The following is a 20,506-nucleotide window of genomic DNA, read 5'->3' on the forward strand; positions in this document are numbered from 1 at the left end:
TCATGATGAGCCCCTGTAGAAACCTTGGGTGCTGAGTTCCTCAAGGGCTTTCCTGGGGAGCAACATTGTACACGTGTTGCTGCATTTTCTTGGCTGGGGGAAGAAGGCACCCTGTGACCTTTCCCATCAGGAAACACATGGGTTCTTCCAGGCTCTGCCGTATCTTTTCCCTTTATCGTCCATCTGTGTCTCCTGACTACATGAGTGTCATACAAACAGATACAGAGTTCTGGGGAATCTGAATGTGGTGGCAGTGTTAAGTAATAACATTTGCAGAAGTAATTCCAATACAGTGTAACAGGCCTCTTGGGAATAATTGGTTTATTCAGTAGGCATTTTTGAGTAACCATTATGTGCCCAGCCATGCACATGGTTACCCTGGAAGAAGAACGGTGTTGCTGTTCTTAACTGTTCGCTAGAAGAGACAGATTGTTATGATCCATATTATAAAAGAAAGGTAGAGTCAAGGTACTATGAGAGAAAAATTAGTAGATCCCGTCTTGAGGTTTGACAGTGTTGTAGGGGAGGTGCCATACGAACTAATTCTCTGAGTGTTAGTGGGGATTTGGATTGGGAAAAGGCTTTTGAAGAGCCTGGAGTTGTGCGTATAGGTGGAGAGAGCAGGAGAGAAGCTGTCTTTATTGTCACACATTCGTTAACATTGCTGTAGTCATCTGTACTGTAGTTTCTAATGCTGGTTTTCCTTTTTTTTTTAGTTATTAAGAAATTTATGATTCAGGGTGGAGACTTCTCAAATCAGAATGGGACAGGTGGAGAAAGCATTTATGGTGAAAAATTTGAAGATGAAAATTTCCATTATAAGGTAAAGTAGACAAAAATGTGTGTTGCTAACAATAAAGGTTGTCATGTGTCTGGGATTCTTGTCAAGTTAGGATAAATGCCTCAGATGTGCTTAGATCTCCTTTATTTGTGAAAGGTATATTTATAAATATACATCTTTAATATGAAAAAAAACCTCATCTGGCAATGATTTTATTGGCAAAAATACAACAACTATTTAGTGTGATTCAGGTTTATACACTGCAGTAAAGCCAGTGAGTTCATGGGTGGCCAGCATATGGCAAAATTGTTTCCAGGAAAAATGTTCCTATTAGAGGGATGGTAAGTTGTGCATCTTTATGCCTAAATTTGAAGAGCAGCAAAACCATGGCTAATGTCCGGGGTGTCAGGGCATTTGCAGACTAGCGGATCTGGTTAATGTCCAGGCTCCTAAGGGACCTTAGTGACGCCTATGCCTGCTTAATTTCAGTGACCCTGGGGTCACGGTCAGGGTGTGGTATCATTCAGTCATGACAGTGGACATCTAAGAGCAAAAGTAAACATGGGTTTTTGGAAATGGGAACAGGAGCAAGGTGTTTAGGATCATTTGAGAATAAATGTCATCAGTGTTTTAAGCAGTTTATTTCCTGTAGCGAATACAGTCACTGGCACCAAAGAGTTTATAAAAAGGAAAGACCTTCATGATGAGGAATAAAATCTTGCCAAAAAGGCAAGATTAAGACATACAGGGCAACTGTATAATGTAACTGAATAATGTAATAAAATGCAAGTAAATGCCTAGTTGACCAAGACCTGTGTATACTACAGGAGAAAGGTATGACTCCTATGGTCTGGATTACTAGGGAAGACATCAAGAGGGAAGGGGTGCATGAACTAGGCAGACTGGACCTCTCCAGGTGGCTGAGATTTGGTTAGAAGGAACTAAAATACAGATGCCTTTGAGGGAGGGATATGAGTGAGGAAGGAAGAAGGCATGAGGAGGCTGAGGAAATAAAGTTGTTAATATTTAATATTGTGGGGAAAGCACCAGACTTTTGGAAGGGAGAAAGAAAGTACCAGAAGAATGAAAACTCAGCTTATGTGATGGAAAAGTTGATCAAAAGAAAGGGGGTAGACTTCCCTCGTGGTGTAGTGGATAAGAATCCGCCTGCCAATGCAGGAGACACAGGTTTGATCCCTGACGCGGGAAGACCCCACATGCCACAGAGCGAATAAGCCCACACGCCCCAGCTCCTGAGCCCCTGTGCTGCAGCGAGTGAAGCCTGCGCACCCAGCGCCTGTGCGCTGCAGTGAGAGAAGCCGCCACCAGGAGGTGCCTGCACACCTCAATAGAATGGCCCTCTCGCCACAAGAGAAGACCTGCACAAAAGCAACGAAGACGCAGTGCAACCAAAATAAAAATAAGATTTTAGAAAAAGAGGGGCTGTTGCATGGACACATGGTTCTTCTGCACACTTGGTGGTCTTGAGAGCTGGATTAGATTTGGGTTTGGGGTAAAAGGCTTTTCAGGTGGGAGGGCTAACATGAGTGTTACATGGGTGGAGAGTAGGAAAGGGCCTAACTTTGCTGACGTCTGAAGAGAGAATCATCATGTAGGCCCGAAAGTGGGAACACTGTTGAGTGCCTTTCAGAAAAAATGTGCCTCAGTCATAAGAAAGGGTGAAGCAGAATTACTAGACTTCCTCCTGTGGCATCTTCATCTTGATGAAGTCCAAGCATGCTCTCAGTGTGATCGATTTAGGAGCACCACCCCTGCCCCCACTGTTTCATCTTAATTTAGTTTCATAAGCTCTCCTTAAAGTTTAAAAAGTGGTTAAGTACTCTCATGTTTTGTGAATTAAAGTCACACTTGATAATGAAGTAAAATCACTCTACATTATGTGCTCTTAAGTGGTATTCCAGCGGCCCCCCCCTTTTCTGTGAACGGTTGGTAGAGTAGAGCGGGAACTCTTACCTTGGTTTTCTTTATGGTTTATTCCCGCAGCATGACAAGGAGGGATTGCTGAGCATGGCCAATGCGGGCAGCAACACCAACGGCTCCCAGTTCTTCATCACCACCGTTCCGACTCCGCATTTGGATGGGAAGCATGTAGTGTTTGGCCAAGTGATTAAAGGAATGGGTGTGGCAAAGATTCTGGAAAATGTGGAGGTGAAAGGTGAAAAACCTGCCAAAGTGAGTAGCAAGATGGTAATATTATCTTAGCTGCTGGATTAGAGAAGGGTAGGTAAAAGGGTGATTGCTGGCTGAAAAATGTCCAGAAGGCTCTTGTTCTAGAAGCCTGGACCTGCCGCTTTTTCTTTGAAGCTGTTTTCTACTGTGGGAAAGATGAGGGCAGTTTAAAAAGAGACTTATTATTTTAACTTCAGTCTTGCTGATTTTGGTAACTAAAGTCTCCTAAGCCTATAGAACTTTGAGTTGGTGTGACTACGGGCGCAGAGTACAGAGAGGGCAGGAAACCAGGAGTCCTTTGGTCTCCTCTGCCATGTAACTTGTGGTCTAGCCTTGCGCTTGTGATTTCACTTTCCTTGACCTGGTTTCTCATCCTGTATAAATCACTGAAGGGTTTGGACTAGATCCTGTCACTGCAAAGATCCTTGTGTTCCACATGTCTGTGGATCACCACAGCCATCACAGACACCCTGCATCCACAGGGTTGGGAGTGGGCACTGGAGAGTCAGACCTGCGGGGGTGTGCTGTCACTCAGTGTGCGAAGGGAAGAGTCAGCTGAAAGCATGCGCAACGCCTGAGGGAACGGTGAAACTGTCCACTCACGCTGTACACTGAGTACTGGCTGCAGTGAGTGCGTCCACAGTAGGGATTTGCTGTGCCCCTGCCAGTGTGTAAAGCGCGTTGCTGTAGTCACAGCAGGTGCGCCGCCAGGAAGCGACGTAGACAGTGCTGCACATGACTTGCAGCCGTAGAGCTTTTAAACCCAGACCTTTTAAAAATAATCATTAATGCAGTAGTGCGCTTCTACAATTGAGGGTTATTTTTACAGTTGTGCGTTATTGCAGAATGCGGAGAACTGAAAGAAGGAGATGATTGGGGAATATTCCCAAAGGATGGGTCTGGTGACAGTCACCCAGATTTCCCCGAGGACGCAGATGTGGATTTAAAAGATGTGAGTAATTTAAGATTTTGGGCTTTCTCAGATGGTAAAGAATCTGCCTGCAATGCAGCAGACTGGGGTTGGATACCTGGGTTGGGAAGATCCCCTGGAGAATGGCATGGCAATCCACTCCAGTATTCTTGCCTGGAGAATCCCATGGACAGAGGAGCTTGGTTGGCTACAGTCTCCTCAGAGAGTCAGACACGACTGAGCAACTAACAAACGCTTTCAGACTGGCCAAACTGCTAAAGAAAATTTAGTAGTAAAATTTTTTAAATTTTACTTATTTATTGGTCATGCTATGTGGCACGTGGCATCCTGGCTTTCTGATGAGGAGTGGAACCATGCCCTCTGCAGTGGAAGCAGAGTCCTGACCACCACCAGGGAATTCCCAGGGCTAAAATTTTGAGCTTTTTTTGTCAGCCTGTCTTAAAGATAGAACTTGGGACTAAACTGCATTACATACTCAAACCCCCCATATTTGTATTCTTTCTTTTTTACAGGTAGATAAAATTTTATTAATATCAGAAGACTTAAAAAACATTGGAAATACATTTTTCAAATCCCAGAACTGGGAGATGGCCATTAAAAAATACACAAAAGTTTTAAGGTAATAAAACATTTTTAATAAATTGCATTTAAGAACTTATAAATTGAATTACAAAGTGAAATTCAGGAGTTGCTTTTTGTATTTTTGGCCTATTACTTGGAGAATAACCAGGTATATTGAAATTTTAGTTGCATTTTTTTAATTGCCTACAGATTCTTAATTGAAAAATTTCAGAATATGGAAAAATTAAGAATAGTACATGAATACTCCTGTACCTTTATCTGCATTCACCAATTTTTAACTTCGGCCACATTTATTTTTGCAGAATCATTTTGAAAGGAAGTTGTAGATACCATGACACTTTACCTCTCAATACTTTAGCAAGTATCAGTATTTCCCACCCAAATGAGGACATTTTCTTGATGTATAAAAACATCTCCCAAATATAGATACGCTGTTACCTACTATGTAATCCATATGCAAAGGTCCCCAGTTGTCACAAAATTTTTTTAACTCCAGTATCCATTGTATCATTTGTTTTTATGTCTCTAAGGCTTCTCTAATCTTTAATCTTTTAAGTCATTTCCATTTTGTGGAGTCTAGGCCAGTTGTCATAGGGAATATCACCTGTATGTTTTTATTGCTTCCTCCAGATTAGTTTGAGGTTAAAGATAGCAAGAGGATAGATGATGTGTCTGTATCCTCTGTATCATGTCCTGAAGGCACAAGGCAGTTTGGCTTATTTTGAGTTCTGGCACTTGGTTAAAGTGGTGTTAGTCATGTGTCTCTATTATAAAAGTACCTTTACCTTTTAAATAAATAAGACGTCCTCTGTGCAGTGGTGCTGTGAGATTGTATGACTAAGTTTCTAGGAATTCATCCAGTGGTCTCAGCATCACTGAAGACCTTTGCCTGAATCAGTTACTACCTTGAGGCTTGCAGAACTGTGATTTTCTGATTTTACCAGCCATTCTGCAGTTACTAGCTGTCATTCTTCTCTGTTTGAAAGGACTCCTTACCCCTTTTTTTAGTATTACTATCGATCCATGGATTATTTTTTTCAGTTCAGCCTATTATACTGTTCCCATCATTCTTTCCGATGCTGCAAGGTTTTGGATTTGCCCAGTGGAAGCCCCTTGGCAGCATCTGACATGTTCCTCTTAGTCTGTGGGCACTTGCCTGCTTTCTGCCACAAGATGGTCCGGGCTCACCTTATATGTAACCTCCTGTCCAGATGTGAGTTTCTCTCAGGAGCCCAGATCCTTTTCACTGAGGGAGACTAGAGACTAGACTGTCAGGACCAGGTACATGCATTGTTGCCGGGCCCCTTTCATGGGAACTACAGTAAAGGGTGAGTCGGAGTCACCACCGCGGGTTTCCTCACCTTTCCCGGTCTAGTCCCGCTCCTGCAATGACAGCCTTAGTCCCAAACCTACTTACATTGGAAAGTGGTTGCTAAAACCTTCATTTTACAAATAGAAAAGTGTTAATAGTATATATAATCTTTAGGTTTGGGGATTGTTCTTAAGTTGGTGTCTTTTAACATTTTGGGAAAAAAAAGTTGGAACAAAAAATCTTCTAAAGGAAAGCATTTAACAAAAAGATGGTGGTCATTAAGAGTATTAATGTTAGCATCAGTGAACTTTTATGTCAAAACTGACGAGTTATGAGTGAGTCACAGGCAGAGTGTGTTAATGGGGTGTTGCTTGCTGCTTCTACGGGGCTGTTCTCCAGGTATGTGGAAGGCTCCCGGGCTGCTGCTGAGGACGCAGATGGAGCAAAGCTGCAGCCTGTCGCTTTGAGCTGTGTGCTGAATATTGGCGCTTGCAAACTGAAGATGTCCGATTGGCAGGGCGCAGTCGATAGCTGTTTGGAGGTGAGTCTGTTGATGTTCTTACATCTGAATATTTTGGATCTCAGTTCTTCCTCTCAAATCACTCATTTAGTTTATAACATGCAATCACTTAACTTCCCATGAAGATACTGTCTTTCCCAGCTCATTTATTAACTCTTGAGCACCTATTATGTGCCAGACATTGGAAGATAAACCCAGGAATGATTAAGAATGTGGCTGTGGAGTCAGTCAGCAGACATGGTTTTTCTCTTAGACCACTGTCACTTTTTGATTTTGAGGAGGTTCTTAATTTTAGAATCTTAATTTCTGTGTGTTAAGTGGTAATACTGCTTTCCTCCTGGGACTGTTACAAAGAGTGTGTTATGTGTGTAAAGCATTTTAAGCGCAGTGTTGGGCACAGATTAAGCAGCTGATAGGCGCTTAGGTGTTTTGATTGAAAGACGGACCCTCTCGTCAAGGAATTCTCTTGGTGGGAGAGGGAGTCCGTTTCAGTTTAGGGTTGTCAGGACTCTTCTGGGGGGAAGAGTGCTGTTGGAACACACAGGAAGGCTGCCTGCCTTCATGGGAATGTCAGCAGTGCTGACGGAGAGAGCTGGAAAGTGGCCCCACTCCCTCCTTAAGCATAGTAGTTAGGACAGTGTGTTTGATCAGGTTTTTCAAACGAGAACATATATTTCAGAAAGACCACCTCCAGTCATTTTTATGTATATTGCCCACTAATTGGTGTACACAGGTCAGCTATGCCCGAGCAAGTAGAAATGAGGTCCCAGTTTATGGGGTAGGTGGAATAAGGTGTAAGAGTGTATTTAGAAGGGAGTAGGCAGCAGAAGACAAGGTAGCTCTTCACTCTGGATTGCTTTCTTGACCTTTGCGAGGCAAGTCATATACCCTTTTCAGTAAAATCTGAGTGCTGACCTTTAAAAGATGTTAAATAAATAAATATATTATTTTTAAAACGTTTCAGAGGAGAAGCCTATTAAGTTACTCATGTTCCTGCAAAAAACTTGGATGTCAGCTTAAATGAATATATACAAATTTTTATTCAGAATATTTTTTCCTATCAGCTAGGGCCCGATCAGAAGATAGGTATTACACAGTAATTTCTGTAGAGAAAGTTTACTATAAAATAGATTAAAAAGGGAATTGGAGTAATGGAGGTTGGCTAGTAAAGAGAACCCTGAGGAATATGGCAACAGCAGGTATATATGTATTTATATGTGCATCTGTATGTATAACATAGGAGTGCCCACTCCCTCTGGGCTGGGCTGAGATCCAGAGTCCTTGCGAAGGCGGTGGCCTTGCCTCGCTGGATGGCAGGGAGGTTGGGTGCTTGAGGAGCCCGCCTGCAGAAGCCTGGAAAGGGCACAGGTTCCTTGCCCGTGTCCCCTTAACGCCCTCTGCTGACCAAACAACTTGTCAGCAGGCAGAGGCGGCTCTCTGGGTCTAGCGTTGTTGTCACAAAGCAGTGAAGAATTGATTTGGAGCTGACAGTAAATTGAAATCTAGGATATATATTTAGTATTCAATGTTTGGATAAAAAAAAAAAACTGATTTTATAATTTTTTTGTAGGCCCTTGAAATAGACCCATCAAATACCAAAGCACTGTACCGTAGAGCCCAAGGATGGCAAGGATTAAAAGAATATGATCAAGCATTGGTAAAACTTTGTTCTAAATTTTAATTAAAAAAACAAACCGCTTTCATGAATCATAATCTATTTTTTTTTCTTTTGTTTCTCTCCCAATTAAAGGCTGATCTTAAGAAAGCTCAGGAAATAGCACCAGAAGATAAAGGTAAGTTGGCAGTTTTTGGAGTGAAAGTTCACTTTGTTTTTTAAGAATTCATCCTTGTGAGCCATTGTACCCTTTGCCATTAAAGAGATTTATTTGTTAAGCAGATGCTACAGAAGGCGTGTTATGGGGCCAGGGTCCCATCACACTGCAGTGAGGCAGGGCCCCGCCCTCAGCTTAGTCTAGTCTCTGTCCAGAACACTTATTTGCATGTATCTGGACTATTTGCTTTACTGTCCTGTAATGCTAGATGAAGGAGCAGCATTAGAAGGTAGTATTAATGGCAGATTTAATTAATGTTTGGGACCATTCCTTAAGCTGAATGTGGACATATCCTGAGTAGCTACTGGATATGTTGTAGGAAAGTTTTGGAAAGCTGTGACAAAAATAAGCTTTCCCAATAAACCAACTACAAATAGTGATCATCAGTCTAGATATTGAAATATATCTTGAGTCTTTTGGTAAATGAAACTGGGGAGGCACTTTAGAGCCGCTCTAAACGGAAGGGAGAAGGCATATCTGCGTGTAATTGTTGGTTCTCTTGGTGGACAGTCTTCTAAATCATGCTCTGTTAACAGGGCTCAGTTACTCTTCAGGAGAAGAGGTTTATCTTTTTTTTTTAACCATACTAAAGCATCAATTTGGTCAACCTAATTTTTTGGATGTTTTGAGAAATAACTCATACTCCATATTTATTTTACAGCTATCCAGGCAGAATTGCTGAAGGTCAAGCAAAAGATAAAGGCACAGAAAGATAAAGAAAAGGCAGCTTATGCAAAAATGTTTGCTTGATGAGGAATTCAGTTTTGCTTAAGTGTGTGTTGATTGAGCGAGGAAGACAGTTAAACGGTTTGTCTGTTCGGTGTGATCCCTCCTGTGCTCCCTCTGATACTTCGGTTCCCTGTGTTTACAGTCCAGGAATATGGATAGGGACTTACTGTTTAACACACCAGTGTTACAAACTCCAGTGGCGTCGATTCCCTCTTCAGTGACTCTCTGCATTATTCAAAGGATAATGGTGTTTCCAGCTTGTTTTTAAACTCCTAAACACACATCGTGTTTGAATAAACAGACAAAAGCCTGAGTCTGTGTATTGTTTTTCTCAGTTCTTTGATGCGTCTGTCTGCAGTACAGGCTCTGGGCTGGCCGGCGTCTCTAAAGGGTCAGACATTGCTGTCTCAGCTACTTAGTTCTGCACTTGGAGCTCAGAAGCAGCCACTGACAGCATGTAAACCAGGAGGCGTTGCTGGGCTCCGTCATACTGTTTGTAGGAAGAGTGGTGGGCTGGATGCCAGCCTCTGGTCTACAACATAATACACACTTTACATGAAGTGTTGAACTTGACAAGTCAAATAAATGTACATTACAGGCTGATGGTGTATCTGCTTTTGGTGCTGAATCTTGGAAGAATTGGAGAAGTAAATAGATGCTTCAGCACTTAACAAAGTTTTATTTAAGAGAAATATTCATAATCTTATAAAATGATTTCACTGGTAATTATTGTTTGAATACTGATCACTAATATATTTTAAGATATTTTGACACCTGTGAACTTCCAAATACTGGAAGTTAGTTTGCCATCTGTTTTAGAGACCTTGAAGCCAGCTGCAGTTTACATTCCGTTGTATGCAGGGCCTCCTCCGCCTTCAGGTACCACCCAGTTAATGTTCTGACTTGGATCCTTAATATCACATGTTTTACAGTGCACACAGTTCTGAGCATTTATCTGTAGCCGAAATCCATCACCTTGTTCCACAGGGACAAATTCATAGACGCCTGTGAGGAAAAACAGACAACGTGGTGCAGCAGCTAACTTCAAAGTAGAAGCTGAAGTCCTGGAGAAACTATGCACAGAAACCCACGAGGTTTGCTGACGGAACATTTACCCACAGGGAATATTACAAAGATCTGGGTGTGTGCCTTTGCTATTGTTTAAAATCAGATATGATAAAAGCAGAAGTTGTGGCAGCACGTGGCTGAGCTGGTGTAAGTAACAAGGGAACTCGTCATTGGGCAGTTTCTGAATGTGATGTTATATACAGGCCTGCACAGGAGACACCACAATACAGTGAAATAGAGTGCATCATGGGGGTTTTGTTCCCAGTGTAGCAGTTACATTATAGTGTTACCATCTGAGCCTTCAGGCAGTCACAGTAGTAACATCAGAGATCACTGATCTCAATATCAAATACAGTGAGAAAGTGGAATTTTGTAAGAATTTCATGTGCCATGTGAAGTGAGCAAATGTTGGGAAAATGGCGCCAGTCGGCTTGTTCAATGCACAACTGCCACAGATCTTCAATTTTTAAAAAGCCCAACATCCACCAAGTGCAATAAAATGAGATCTGCTCATAAGAACGTGGCTATGGCTGCAAAGATCAACTCTTACCCTCAATTTACAAGCCAGTGAGATGACAGGGTTAGGAGCGAAAGTCAGAGATGGTCACGGCCTTCCCCCTGTCCAGAGTACACTGGTTTCCACACACCTGAGTACTGTCTGTCTCACCACCACTGGAGACCACTTTCTACTATAATTCTAGTTGAAAGCTAAGCACTAAAAGATACAGTATCCATGATAGATTTAAAGTCTAGAAGCATTTCCCTTGGCTGCATGTGGCCAAAATCTAGTATTTTAGGATATCTACATTCATACCATATGTGTATATGTGCGTGTGTATGTCAGCATAGAAACCAGTCAATCCTAAAGGAAACCAACCCTGAACATGCACTGGAAGGACCGATGCTAAAGCTGAAGCTCCAATACGTTGGCTACCTGATGTGAAGAGCTGACTCTTGGAAAAAACCTTGATGCTGGCAAAAGGAGAAGAGGGTGGCAGAGATGGTTAGATAGCGTCATGGACTGGATGGACGTGAATTTAAGCAAACTGGGAGACAGTGAAGGACAGAAGCCTGGTATGCTGCATTCAATGGGGTAACAGATACAGGTTAGCAACTAAACATGAGCATACACACAGGAGCAGCTGTGACAAAAATGATTTAAGTCGCGTGAATATGGAGAGAGATGTTTGGTGCTTTTTCCTACAACCCTCACCTTGGGCTGAGGGTAAACGATTTTTCTGAGAAATGCTGTCTAAATTAGGCTTAAGAGATCCCTACTCTAAACTGCTAATGAGAGTAAGAACCGTAAGAATAATGGTTTTCGAAAGGAATCTAGATGTAGGAGTTATTTACAGTTTCTGAGCAATAGGAGGAGAAATTTCTTAAAATAACGGAAGCCTGTTTTTGATGTGTTAAAGCAGATACTTGGAGCACAGGTGGAAATGAACGTACTAACCTGCAGGGCAGAATCGCTGCTCGGGCCCGTCATATATGGACAGGTTTCTGTTGACAGGCACGCTGTCATCTTTCAAGGTCAGATGTGCTGGCTGGTCGTGTTCATGGTTGGTACCGCTCAGAGCCACGGATGACAGAAGGTCGAAACTGATCTGCCCGTCTGGTTTTGGATACTCAATGGGTGTGCAGTCCTTGGCTGGCTTGAGCTTATCTGAGTCAGACCCTTCCAAAGTTTTGAGGAAGATTTTCAGTAAAAATAGAATTAATTTTAAAGTACTTCCTTAGACATTTAATAACTTGTAAACATTATACTGAAGAAGCAAGATTTTAGCCCTCCTAAAACAATACCCTGTTCTCTCAACACTGAATTAATTTCTCTCATATGGCAAGTTTAGAACAGTAAAGTAAGAAAATTCCCCTTCTTTCTACTGACTGGATCCTGTTCCCGAGTTAATAACTAATGCTCATGCTCATAGGGGCCAGAATTACCTTTATGTTTCAGAGTCCAGGGCTCCATCCCCCTGAATATCCAGTAAAAGATTCCAGTGTAAATCATCCCTCCGTACACACCCAGGATGCTGTGGCAGGACGGTCGGATGTTCCTGACAGAATAGAGCTCTTTCCACACCCACGACTTCTTCAAATTGTCCTCGTACTCAGTTACATCAAGCCCTTTTTATTAAAAAAAGAAATATTGTGTTAAATTGCCTCAAGGAGTCTTACTGTCAAGGTACTTGGCTACCAAAATAAGTGATGCATCTTACGTAATTACAAAAAGCAGGTGGTCATGTAAGACTACACTTGAAGAATATTTTATACACAAATTTATACATAAATCACCCCAAAAGAACCCATTTGATGTGGTGTTAACAGGCAAGGCAGTAAGGCCAAACTGGTAGCATGGGAAATAAGTTTCAAAATTCAGTGAACCTGAAAAGGAAGCTAAGAGAGCTCATGCTACTTATGAACGTGAGAAATTTCAGAACTGATCAGTGAAACCCTCCTACCTGCTATGGGTTGCACTGTACCCACCCCGAGAGGCATTTTGATGTCGTAACCCTGAGGTGTCTCAGACAGGGTCACGCTGGGTTGTCTCAGATGGAGTCAGAATAGGTGTAATCGCTGCTGGTGTAATGAGTTAAAACGAGGTTATATTGGAGTGGACTGGGCCCTCCTTGGGTGTTTTAACAAGATGGCACACACAGAGAAGACTTCAGAGGAAGCCAGGGCAGAGGCTGGAGTTGCTGTGCCAGGAGCCAAGAATGCCAAGGGCTCCCGGAAGCTGGAAACCAACCTGGAGAGGGAGTGGTCCTGCCAACACCTTCACTTCCCATTGCTGGCGTGGGGAACTCAGAACAAGCAAGCCGCCCAGTCTGTGGTGCTTTGTTGTGATAGCCCTCAGAAATGACAACACCTGACAATGCCTAAAGCTCAGGGCTTGCATTTAACGTCTAGCAGGATGTCTTAGTTCTGGTTACTTCCTGTGAGCTCCATGGTGAGCAGCCCCACTACTCCCCCTGGTCTCGGTCACCTGCTCACTCCACCCTTCCGGTATGGAACCCCGTGTGCAGTGAGAGCACCCCTGGGACACACCCTTGGTGAGGATTCTGTCCCCTGCAGCTCCTCCCCCTCCCCCCTGCCCAGGCCTCCACGCCTCCAGGACACCTGAAGGTACAACCTACTGGGCAAGCATCACGTTACTGGACTCTATGGAGTATGGCGTAAATCAAGAACTGAGTTGCTACTGTTGTTTGTGGTTTACAGGGAATGAAGCCCCTGCTCTTGATTTTCCATCCAGGAGGCAGGAGATAAAGTTGATCGATTCTGCTGAAAGGTGGAAAATACCATATGGCAAGAGGGGCTGGGCGTGCGGGGTGTGTGTGTGTGTGTGTGTGTGTGTGTGTGTGCTGCAGATTCACTCATCAACATGGAGCCACTAGAGAGATCTGAGCAGAGGTGCAGGGAACTCATGGGTGCCTGGCACTCCCAGGACCTGGGAAGCAGTAACAGGACCAGAAAGGAGAGTGAAAGGAGGTGAAGGCAGAGGGCGGGGCAGGTCCCGCCATTCTTGGGGAGGAGATGAGACTGCCTGAGAAGAGGCTGTCCTCAGATGAACGGTCTCCTGAGGGGTCCTTGGGCCAGGCCTGTGGAGCCTGCAGCCATGACTCCTCTGCCTGCCCAGGAACAAACATCTGGGGGCGTGTGTGTGATGTGATGTGGGGTCCTCATGCTGATCGTGTTCCTGGGGCCAGGACACCACAGGCGCTGCTCCACTTTCCACGTTCATAAACTAGAAGGTGGCCATAAAAACCTCGCTCAATGTGAGTGGTTTCTTTGCCCAGCACGCATCTCTGTGCTTTGTGTAAAGGGACAGACACGGTAAGCATCTTCCAGTACCCAGTGAAATAAACATAAAGACCAAGATTCTTAATTGTATTTATTGTCCTCTATGTGCACACTGAGTGTATGTTTAAATAGCTTCTTTTTAAATGTCCCTGTGAAGAACCTGAGAATACATAGGAAGTTCTTACCTATCGTCTTTGATTGGAGGTTTTCATTAGTTAGTTGATTAAAAATAGATTCTGCTGCCAAAATACCACTTTTCATTGCTGTGTGAGTGCCTTTGATCTTGGGAACATTCATGAAACCAGGGCTACAACCAATAAGTAAACCCCCAGGGAAGGTGAGCTTTGGTATAGACTGAGGAAAGAAAGAAAGCGCATTTGTTAGTTCAGATTCAACAAACACTCTAAAACTAAAAACTCCACACTATAGCCTCTTTTAAAGCTGTAGAGAAAAACTGAAAAAAAAAAAATTACATGAGAATGAATATAGTTAAAGGAAAAATCGGAGCAAAAGCAGTTTTTCCCCTTCCATGAAAATGAGGATCAGAACTGTCACTCTTTTTCTATTAAGGATTTTTCCATCTCCCTCCCCATGACTTACCTACATGAGAAATATGTAAGACCAGATCAACACTTAAATAAAATGTTATTTATACATATCCATGTCATAATTAAAAATATTCTCTAAACCTGAAAGACTATTATGTAAATTGTGATCTGCTTTTATAGCCATTCTGGGTAACACAGGATTTACCAAGAATGTTATCTTAACTCTACGTGCCCTTTTGTTTTACCTTGATGTTCAGGGATGGAAACCTAGATTGTAATCATGGTATCACCACAATTAGCTACCACCCTAAATAATATATTTTACTTAACCTAAGAGTAAACTGAATTTCCGAAATAAATCTTAAGACGATTGGACCTCCGTATACATTTCTGATGAAAAACAATGTAATCAAAGGTGGTGATGTTTTGGTTTAGTCCCAGAATGTAGCAGCTAGGTTGTGGATAGTTAGCACGGGAAAATGTACTGTAATCTAATCTACAGAGTAAAAATGAAAAAAGAGACAGTGGCTCTTTCCTCGTCATGTAATATTTCCTTCTCTGGAAGCTTCCTAAAGTACGCCATGAGTCTCTGCTGAGAAAATGGTGGGTGCGGGAGATGGTGATAGACAGGGAGGCCCGGCGTGCTGTGATTCATGGGGTCACAAAGAGTAGGACACGACTGAGCAACTGAACTGAACTGAACTGGTGACAGTCTGCCAGATGAAGCTTTCTAATTAGAAAGCTTTGGTGCAGAGGAAAGAGAAATAAAAAGTCATGTAATATTTGTTATACTCAAAATAACACTTGTAATACTCAAAATAAAATCCAATGTTCTCAATTTTTGCGTCTTAAGGGTCTTCAAAAACTTAATGGGAGTTTCCGAATTTCTGACTAATTAAATCAGAAAAGTTTAGGTAAGAAGTGTGCGTGTGTGCGGGGCGGGGGCGGATCATCTCTTCCTGCCCATCTAAAGATCATCTGGGGCGTTGAAGTGAACAGGCAGATGATGTAAATACGAATCTGTATGTACTGCTGAGTATACAGAAGCCTTTATACTAGAAATGAAAGAGTAGCATTAGGGTGGCAGTAGCTATTGTGGACATTATTCAAAAGAGTTTAATGGGCTTGAACACAGGGAATTTAACAAAAATTACTGCAAATGAGTAACTACTCTAGAAATAAAAACCTCATGAGTGGTGATCCTGTAGCAATGGAACTTAGGGACAGTGTTATTTTAGAACTCTAGCAATTCCATTCATAATTTAGTTGTGATTTTACTTGACTTTATGAATGTATTTAGAACTTCACTTAAGGTTAAGTTAACTTTTCTTAATTTTCTATGATCTATTTGTTACTTTTACAATAGATTAAAAAAGATACCCAATTTCTGAAGTAGTTCTAATTTTGAACATACACTACAATAGGACAAATAAGGGTAAAAACTTAACAGAGGCCACTAAAAGGGCATGGATATCACTAGGTAGTTGAGATGAATTAATTACCTTTGCTGAAAACTACTATTGTCCTTGACTTTCCTGGCAGCTAGCTAAGGAATAAAGGAGAAGATCTTGTTTAAATTTTCTGGTTAAAAACAAACCAACAAACAAAAAAAGGCCCATGAATTTTTCTCTTGAAACAAGTATATCCTTAAAACCAAATCCATGGTATACTTTATTTAACTCTGGTGTGGTAGGTACAGTTTTATAAACACTAGGGTGCTTTGCTTGGTTACTTACATTTTCTCCCTAGGAGATAACTTTCTATTGTTCACCTAGAGTTGTGACCTCATGTTTCGACGTTGCATTCCCCAATACAGAAATAAGGAATAAAAAAGAAGGCAGAGTTACCTGAAGGCCACCTTCATTGAGTGCTCTGGCTCCATAGGCAATCCTCTTCCCACCTTCCAATGTTGGCTGGATGCTGGGGTGGTGTTTCCACCTTTGAAACTCTCTAAATGGACTAAGGTACGGGTTTTGATAGTCCAGACCAACCTTAAAATATTTATATTTAAATCAGACATTGCTATTTCAAATTATATCACGATGAAGTATGGGCAATTATTTATCTGAAAACATATACATTAAAATTCTTATTCTCAAAGGACTTAGAGAAATATATGCAATGATCCAAATTTAATTAAATAATCCAAATAAAATTTCCTTGGAAAAGAAGGGTAAACAATACATACCATGTTTTTATAACTTGCAAACTTAAAATACTTAGAACATATTAATAAATTACTGTACTCTCTAAATCAAAATTAAAAAATATTTGTAGGTAGGTGTCATGCATTATATGTCTACAAAAGGAGTTGTAATAATTTATTATTCATTTATCAACACCAACTCTAGAAATCAACTAATAAGCTCTATCTAGTACACTGAGGCAAAAATTAAGAAACCGAATATAATCATATTTATAAAGAGGGCAAGAAATATCAGAGGTTATATTTTACATGGTATTATGAAGTGCTGAAATTAATAACCAAGCTTTTTTGCTCTGAGATTAAATCACTATAAAAAATAAACAAAAGGAATCCACTGAACACACCAATAGTGCACAAATTTAACCCATCATATACAAGTCTAATCGACATTGAACTATAAAGCTGCAACCAATGGCAAGGTGCAGTGACTCATATTGTTTCTCCATTCCCTGTAATGGTCAAGATATAATTTATTGCAAAGATGTAAGTGACCAAGGGGGAGAAAAGGTTCCTGTTAAAAAGTTACAGGTTCAAACCTGGTGTGGACTTCATTTCCAGTGATGGCATGCCTTGGTGGACACAGGCTTCAGGTAGGACAGGTTTGGGCGGGAGTCCTGCCTCTGTCACTTAATTGGGTGTGTTTGGGAAGGTTGTTTCGCCTATGTGAACTTGAGGTTTCCCATAAGTAAAATAAGGATGGACAGACTTCATGGGAATCTTATGGGACAGCATTCCCAGGGAAGCACCCAGCACAGTGTCTGGCGTGTAGCAGAAGTGGACTGATGTTGACAACAGCCATAAGCATTTCATGCATGGATAAAGCAGAAAGGAAGCTTTAAGTGATCAGCCTTTCACAGTCTCCAGATGTGACACCCTGGTTTTGTAACACTGAGGAACACTGACTCTCACAGTGGAACTTCCCATCATGGGCATATGACTCACCACAAAGCCAAGTGCTACCAAGGGCTCCCCTTCATTTAGGTGGTAGAGGAATGAGCCACCATAGGTGTGCCTGTCCAGGGGCCAGCCGACCGTGTGATCCACTCTCCCAGGTTTCCACTTCTTCTCATCAATAACCCATAGCTTAAAAAAAAAAAAAAAGGTCCTAGTGTATTATTTAGATATTTTTATGTCACCACATGTACAAAAGCTGCTAAGTTTTATGTTTTATTTATGAAGCAACAAGTGGAAAACTGTAATAAGAGAAACACATAGAAGGCATTTCAAACATCCCAGCAAACTGCAGGGATGAATGGAAGTAAAGAAACGAGTTAGGAAATTCAGGAATGCTTAAGACATTAACCAGGTTCTCAAATGGGTAAGGTGTTCATGTTTGTAGGAAACGCCATAGAGGGGATGAGGTGCTGGTAGCCACCTACACCTGGATCCAGGTGGGGGCCATGCAGGAGTGCTTGCCTCATAAAGTGCACTGAGCCCTGCATGTCAGAGCTGCTACTTTACAGGACAGATGCTATTTTTCAGTAGAAAAAAGTTTATTTCCTCCTGCACTGCCTTCTCCCCACCTGAAGCAAATTGATCATCCTGCTTTCAGAAGGGTAAGGTCTAAATTTTATATACAGTTTTCATGTGAAATACTATCTAAAAATCAGACTTTATGTGACATCACAAAGTGTTAAGTGCAATCTGCCAAGTGAGGTCGCTCAGTCGTGTCCGACTGTTTGTGACCCCATGGACTATACAGTCCATGGAATTCTCCAGGCCAGAATACTGGAGAGGGTAGCCTTTCCCTTCTCCAAGGGATCTTCCCAACCCAGGGATCCAACCCAGGTCTCCCACATTGCAGGCAGATTCTTTACCAGCTGAGCCACAAGGGAAGCCCAAGAATACTGGAGTGGGTAGCCTATTCCCTCTCCAGCGGATCTTCCTGACCCAGGAATCGAACCAGGGTCTCCTGGATTGCAGGCGGATTTTTTACCAACTGAGCTACAAGGGAAGAAATCCGCCAAAACAAGCCCTTATTCACAATATAACAAATCTAGTTATGTACAGAATTTGAACCTTTCTGAGTTTTACCCCCCAAAATATTTTTAACAAAAGAATTATAATGAAACTCTTATGCTAATAAACCTAAGGTTTGGGAAATCAGACTAGAGATTGGATAAACTAAGAAAATATCCATTTAACCTAATAAAAATATATGCTGCACATTAAATATATTGAGTGAGTACTCTATAAACTAAGTTATTTTTACATTATAATTTTGAATAAGCAATTCTTATAGGATGTGGTCATCTTACAAAGAGCATATGGATAACAGGTCAAATTCTATTAGGGAAATGGAATTACAATGAAAAAAATTAATGTCACAAATATTTTCAAATTCAAGACTTATTTCAATCAACATTTGACAAAACAATTAGAACATGCAGACACAATTTATATAATAGTGAAATTTGATTAGTTATATTCTTTAGCCCCTTGAAAGAAAGTGAAGTTGCTTAGTCGTGTCCGACTCTTTGTGACCCCATGGACTGTAGCCTACCAGGCTCCTCCATCCATGGGATTTTTCCAGGCAAGAGTACTGGAGTGGGCTGCCATTTCCTTCTCCAGGGGATCTTCCCAACCCAAGGACTGAACCCGGGTCTCCTGCATTGCAGACAGATGCTTTACTGTCTAAGCCATCAGGAAAGCCTCTTGAAAAATATCCCAAATATTTTCAGTCATTATGAACATTTCTGATTAACAATAATTACATGACAATACAAACAAGTATAAGCTTCATCTTGCCACATTAAAATTACACCAGCAAATGCAGGTACCTCCTTCAGCCCGATTCCATAGGTCTGAGGCTCGCAGTTGGCCCTTAAGTCGAACTTCCTGTACAGCTTCTTGGCCAGGTGTCCGTGGCAGCCCTCTGCAAAAATTGTGACTTTAGCATGTAGTTCCAGTCCCCGCTCGAAAGTTGTCTAAGAAATAAGAACATGTTAAATTACAACATTTGACAGTTTTTAAAATGTTCACATTCTGGTTGGTTTTGAACTGAACATGATTTAGATATAGAAGAGAAGGTACAAATATATAATTTTAGGAGTAAAACTAATTGCTGTTATAAGTGGAATTTAAATTTATAAGGCAGTCAATCAATATCTTGTGTCTTTATTATATTTACTTTTTCACTTCAAAAGTACTTGATTGAATGGTTAAGTTTGTAAGAATTAAAACAAACAAACAAACAAACAGAGCATGTTCCCTCTTCCCATTACCTACAAATGAATGTACAGTAAGAAGTGAGGGGGAAGGGCAAAATGGATGAAGGGGGTCAACTGGTGACAGATGGTGACCAGGCTTGGGGTGGCTGTCACTCTCCAGTGTATACAGATGTTGAATTATAACACTGGATACCTGAAACTTCTATCATTAAAGAACATTTTTTACCTCACACCAGTCAGCAGGGCCATCATCAAAAAGTCTGCAAATAACAAATGCTGAAGAGGGTGTGGGGAAAAGGAAACTCTCCTACACTGTTGATGGGACTGTAAACTGTGCAGCCACTATGGAGAACAGTATGGAGATTCCTTAAGAAACTAAAAACAGAGCGACCGTATGATCCAGCAATCCCACACTTGTGCATAAATCTGGAGAAAACTCTTAATTCAAAAGGATGGAAGCACTCCTATACTCATTGCGGCACTGTTTACATTAGCCAAGACATGGAAGCAACTTAAATGTCCACCAACAGATGAAAGGATAAAGAAGATGCGGTGCATACACACGAAGAAACATTTCTCAGCCATAAAAAAGAATGAAATAATACCATTTGCAGCAACATGGATGGACCCAGGGATGATCATTCTAAGTTCAGTAAGTCAGACAGAAAAACAACCATCACCTGGTGCCACTCATAGGTGGAATCTAATTTTTAAAAAATGATACAAATGAACTTATTTACACAACAGAAATAGATTCACAGATTTTGAAGACAAACCCATGATTACCAAAGGAGAAATGTGTGGGGAGGAGGGGACGAATCAATCAGGAACTTCCA

General features: G+C 41.5%; 2 protein-coding genes across 4 annotated transcripts in view; one reads left to right on the plus strand and one right to left on the minus strand.

The window, feature by feature from the left end:
- Positions 1-9,190, plus strand: part of PPID (peptidylprolyl isomerase D) — a 32,258-nt gene extending 23,068 nt beyond the window's left edge. For both annotated transcript variants that reach the window (XM_069557105.1, XM_069557106.1), the window contains 8 exons: positions 717-823; positions 2,786-2,974; positions 3,801-3,923; positions 4,415-4,521; positions 6,196-6,337; positions 7,887-7,973; positions 8,067-8,109; positions 8,810-9,190. In XM_069557105.1, coding sequence (XP_069413206.1) covers positions 717-823; positions 2,786-2,974; positions 3,801-3,923; positions 4,415-4,521; positions 6,196-6,337; positions 7,887-7,973; positions 8,067-8,109; positions 8,810-8,898 — 887 coding nt within the window. In that variant the 3' untranslated portion in view covers positions 8,899-9,190. The remainder of the gene's footprint in view (positions 1-716; positions 824-2,785; positions 2,975-3,800; positions 3,924-4,414; positions 4,522-6,195; positions 6,338-7,886; positions 7,974-8,066; positions 8,110-8,809) is intronic.
- Positions 9,191-9,536: 346 nt separating this feature from the next.
- ETFDH (electron transfer flavoprotein dehydrogenase) overlaps positions 9,537-20,506 on the minus strand; it is a 40,411-nt gene continuing 29,441 nt past the window's right edge. For both annotated transcript variants that reach the window (XM_069557104.1, XM_069557102.1), the window contains exons 7-13: positions 19,281-19,427; positions 17,443-17,583; positions 16,142-16,285; positions 13,932-14,100; positions 11,890-12,072; positions 11,402-11,623; positions 9,537-9,882 (exon numbers count right to left, since the gene is read on the minus strand). In XM_069557104.1, coding sequence (XP_069413205.1) covers positions 9,719-9,882; positions 11,402-11,623; positions 11,890-12,072; positions 13,932-14,100; positions 16,142-16,285; positions 17,443-17,583; positions 19,281-19,427 — 1,170 coding nt within the window. In that variant the 3' untranslated portion in view covers positions 9,537-9,718. The remainder of the gene's footprint in view (positions 9,883-11,401; positions 11,624-11,889; positions 12,073-13,931; positions 14,101-16,141; positions 16,286-17,442; positions 17,584-19,280; positions 19,428-20,506) is intronic.

Source organism: Ovis canadensis, chromosome 17, assembly GCF_042477335.2.
Source record: "Ovis canadensis isolate MfBH-ARS-UI-01 breed Bighorn chromosome 17, ARS-UI_OviCan_v2, whole genome shotgun sequence".
NCBI lineage: Eukaryota > Metazoa > Chordata > Mammalia > Artiodactyla > Bovidae > Ovis > Ovis canadensis.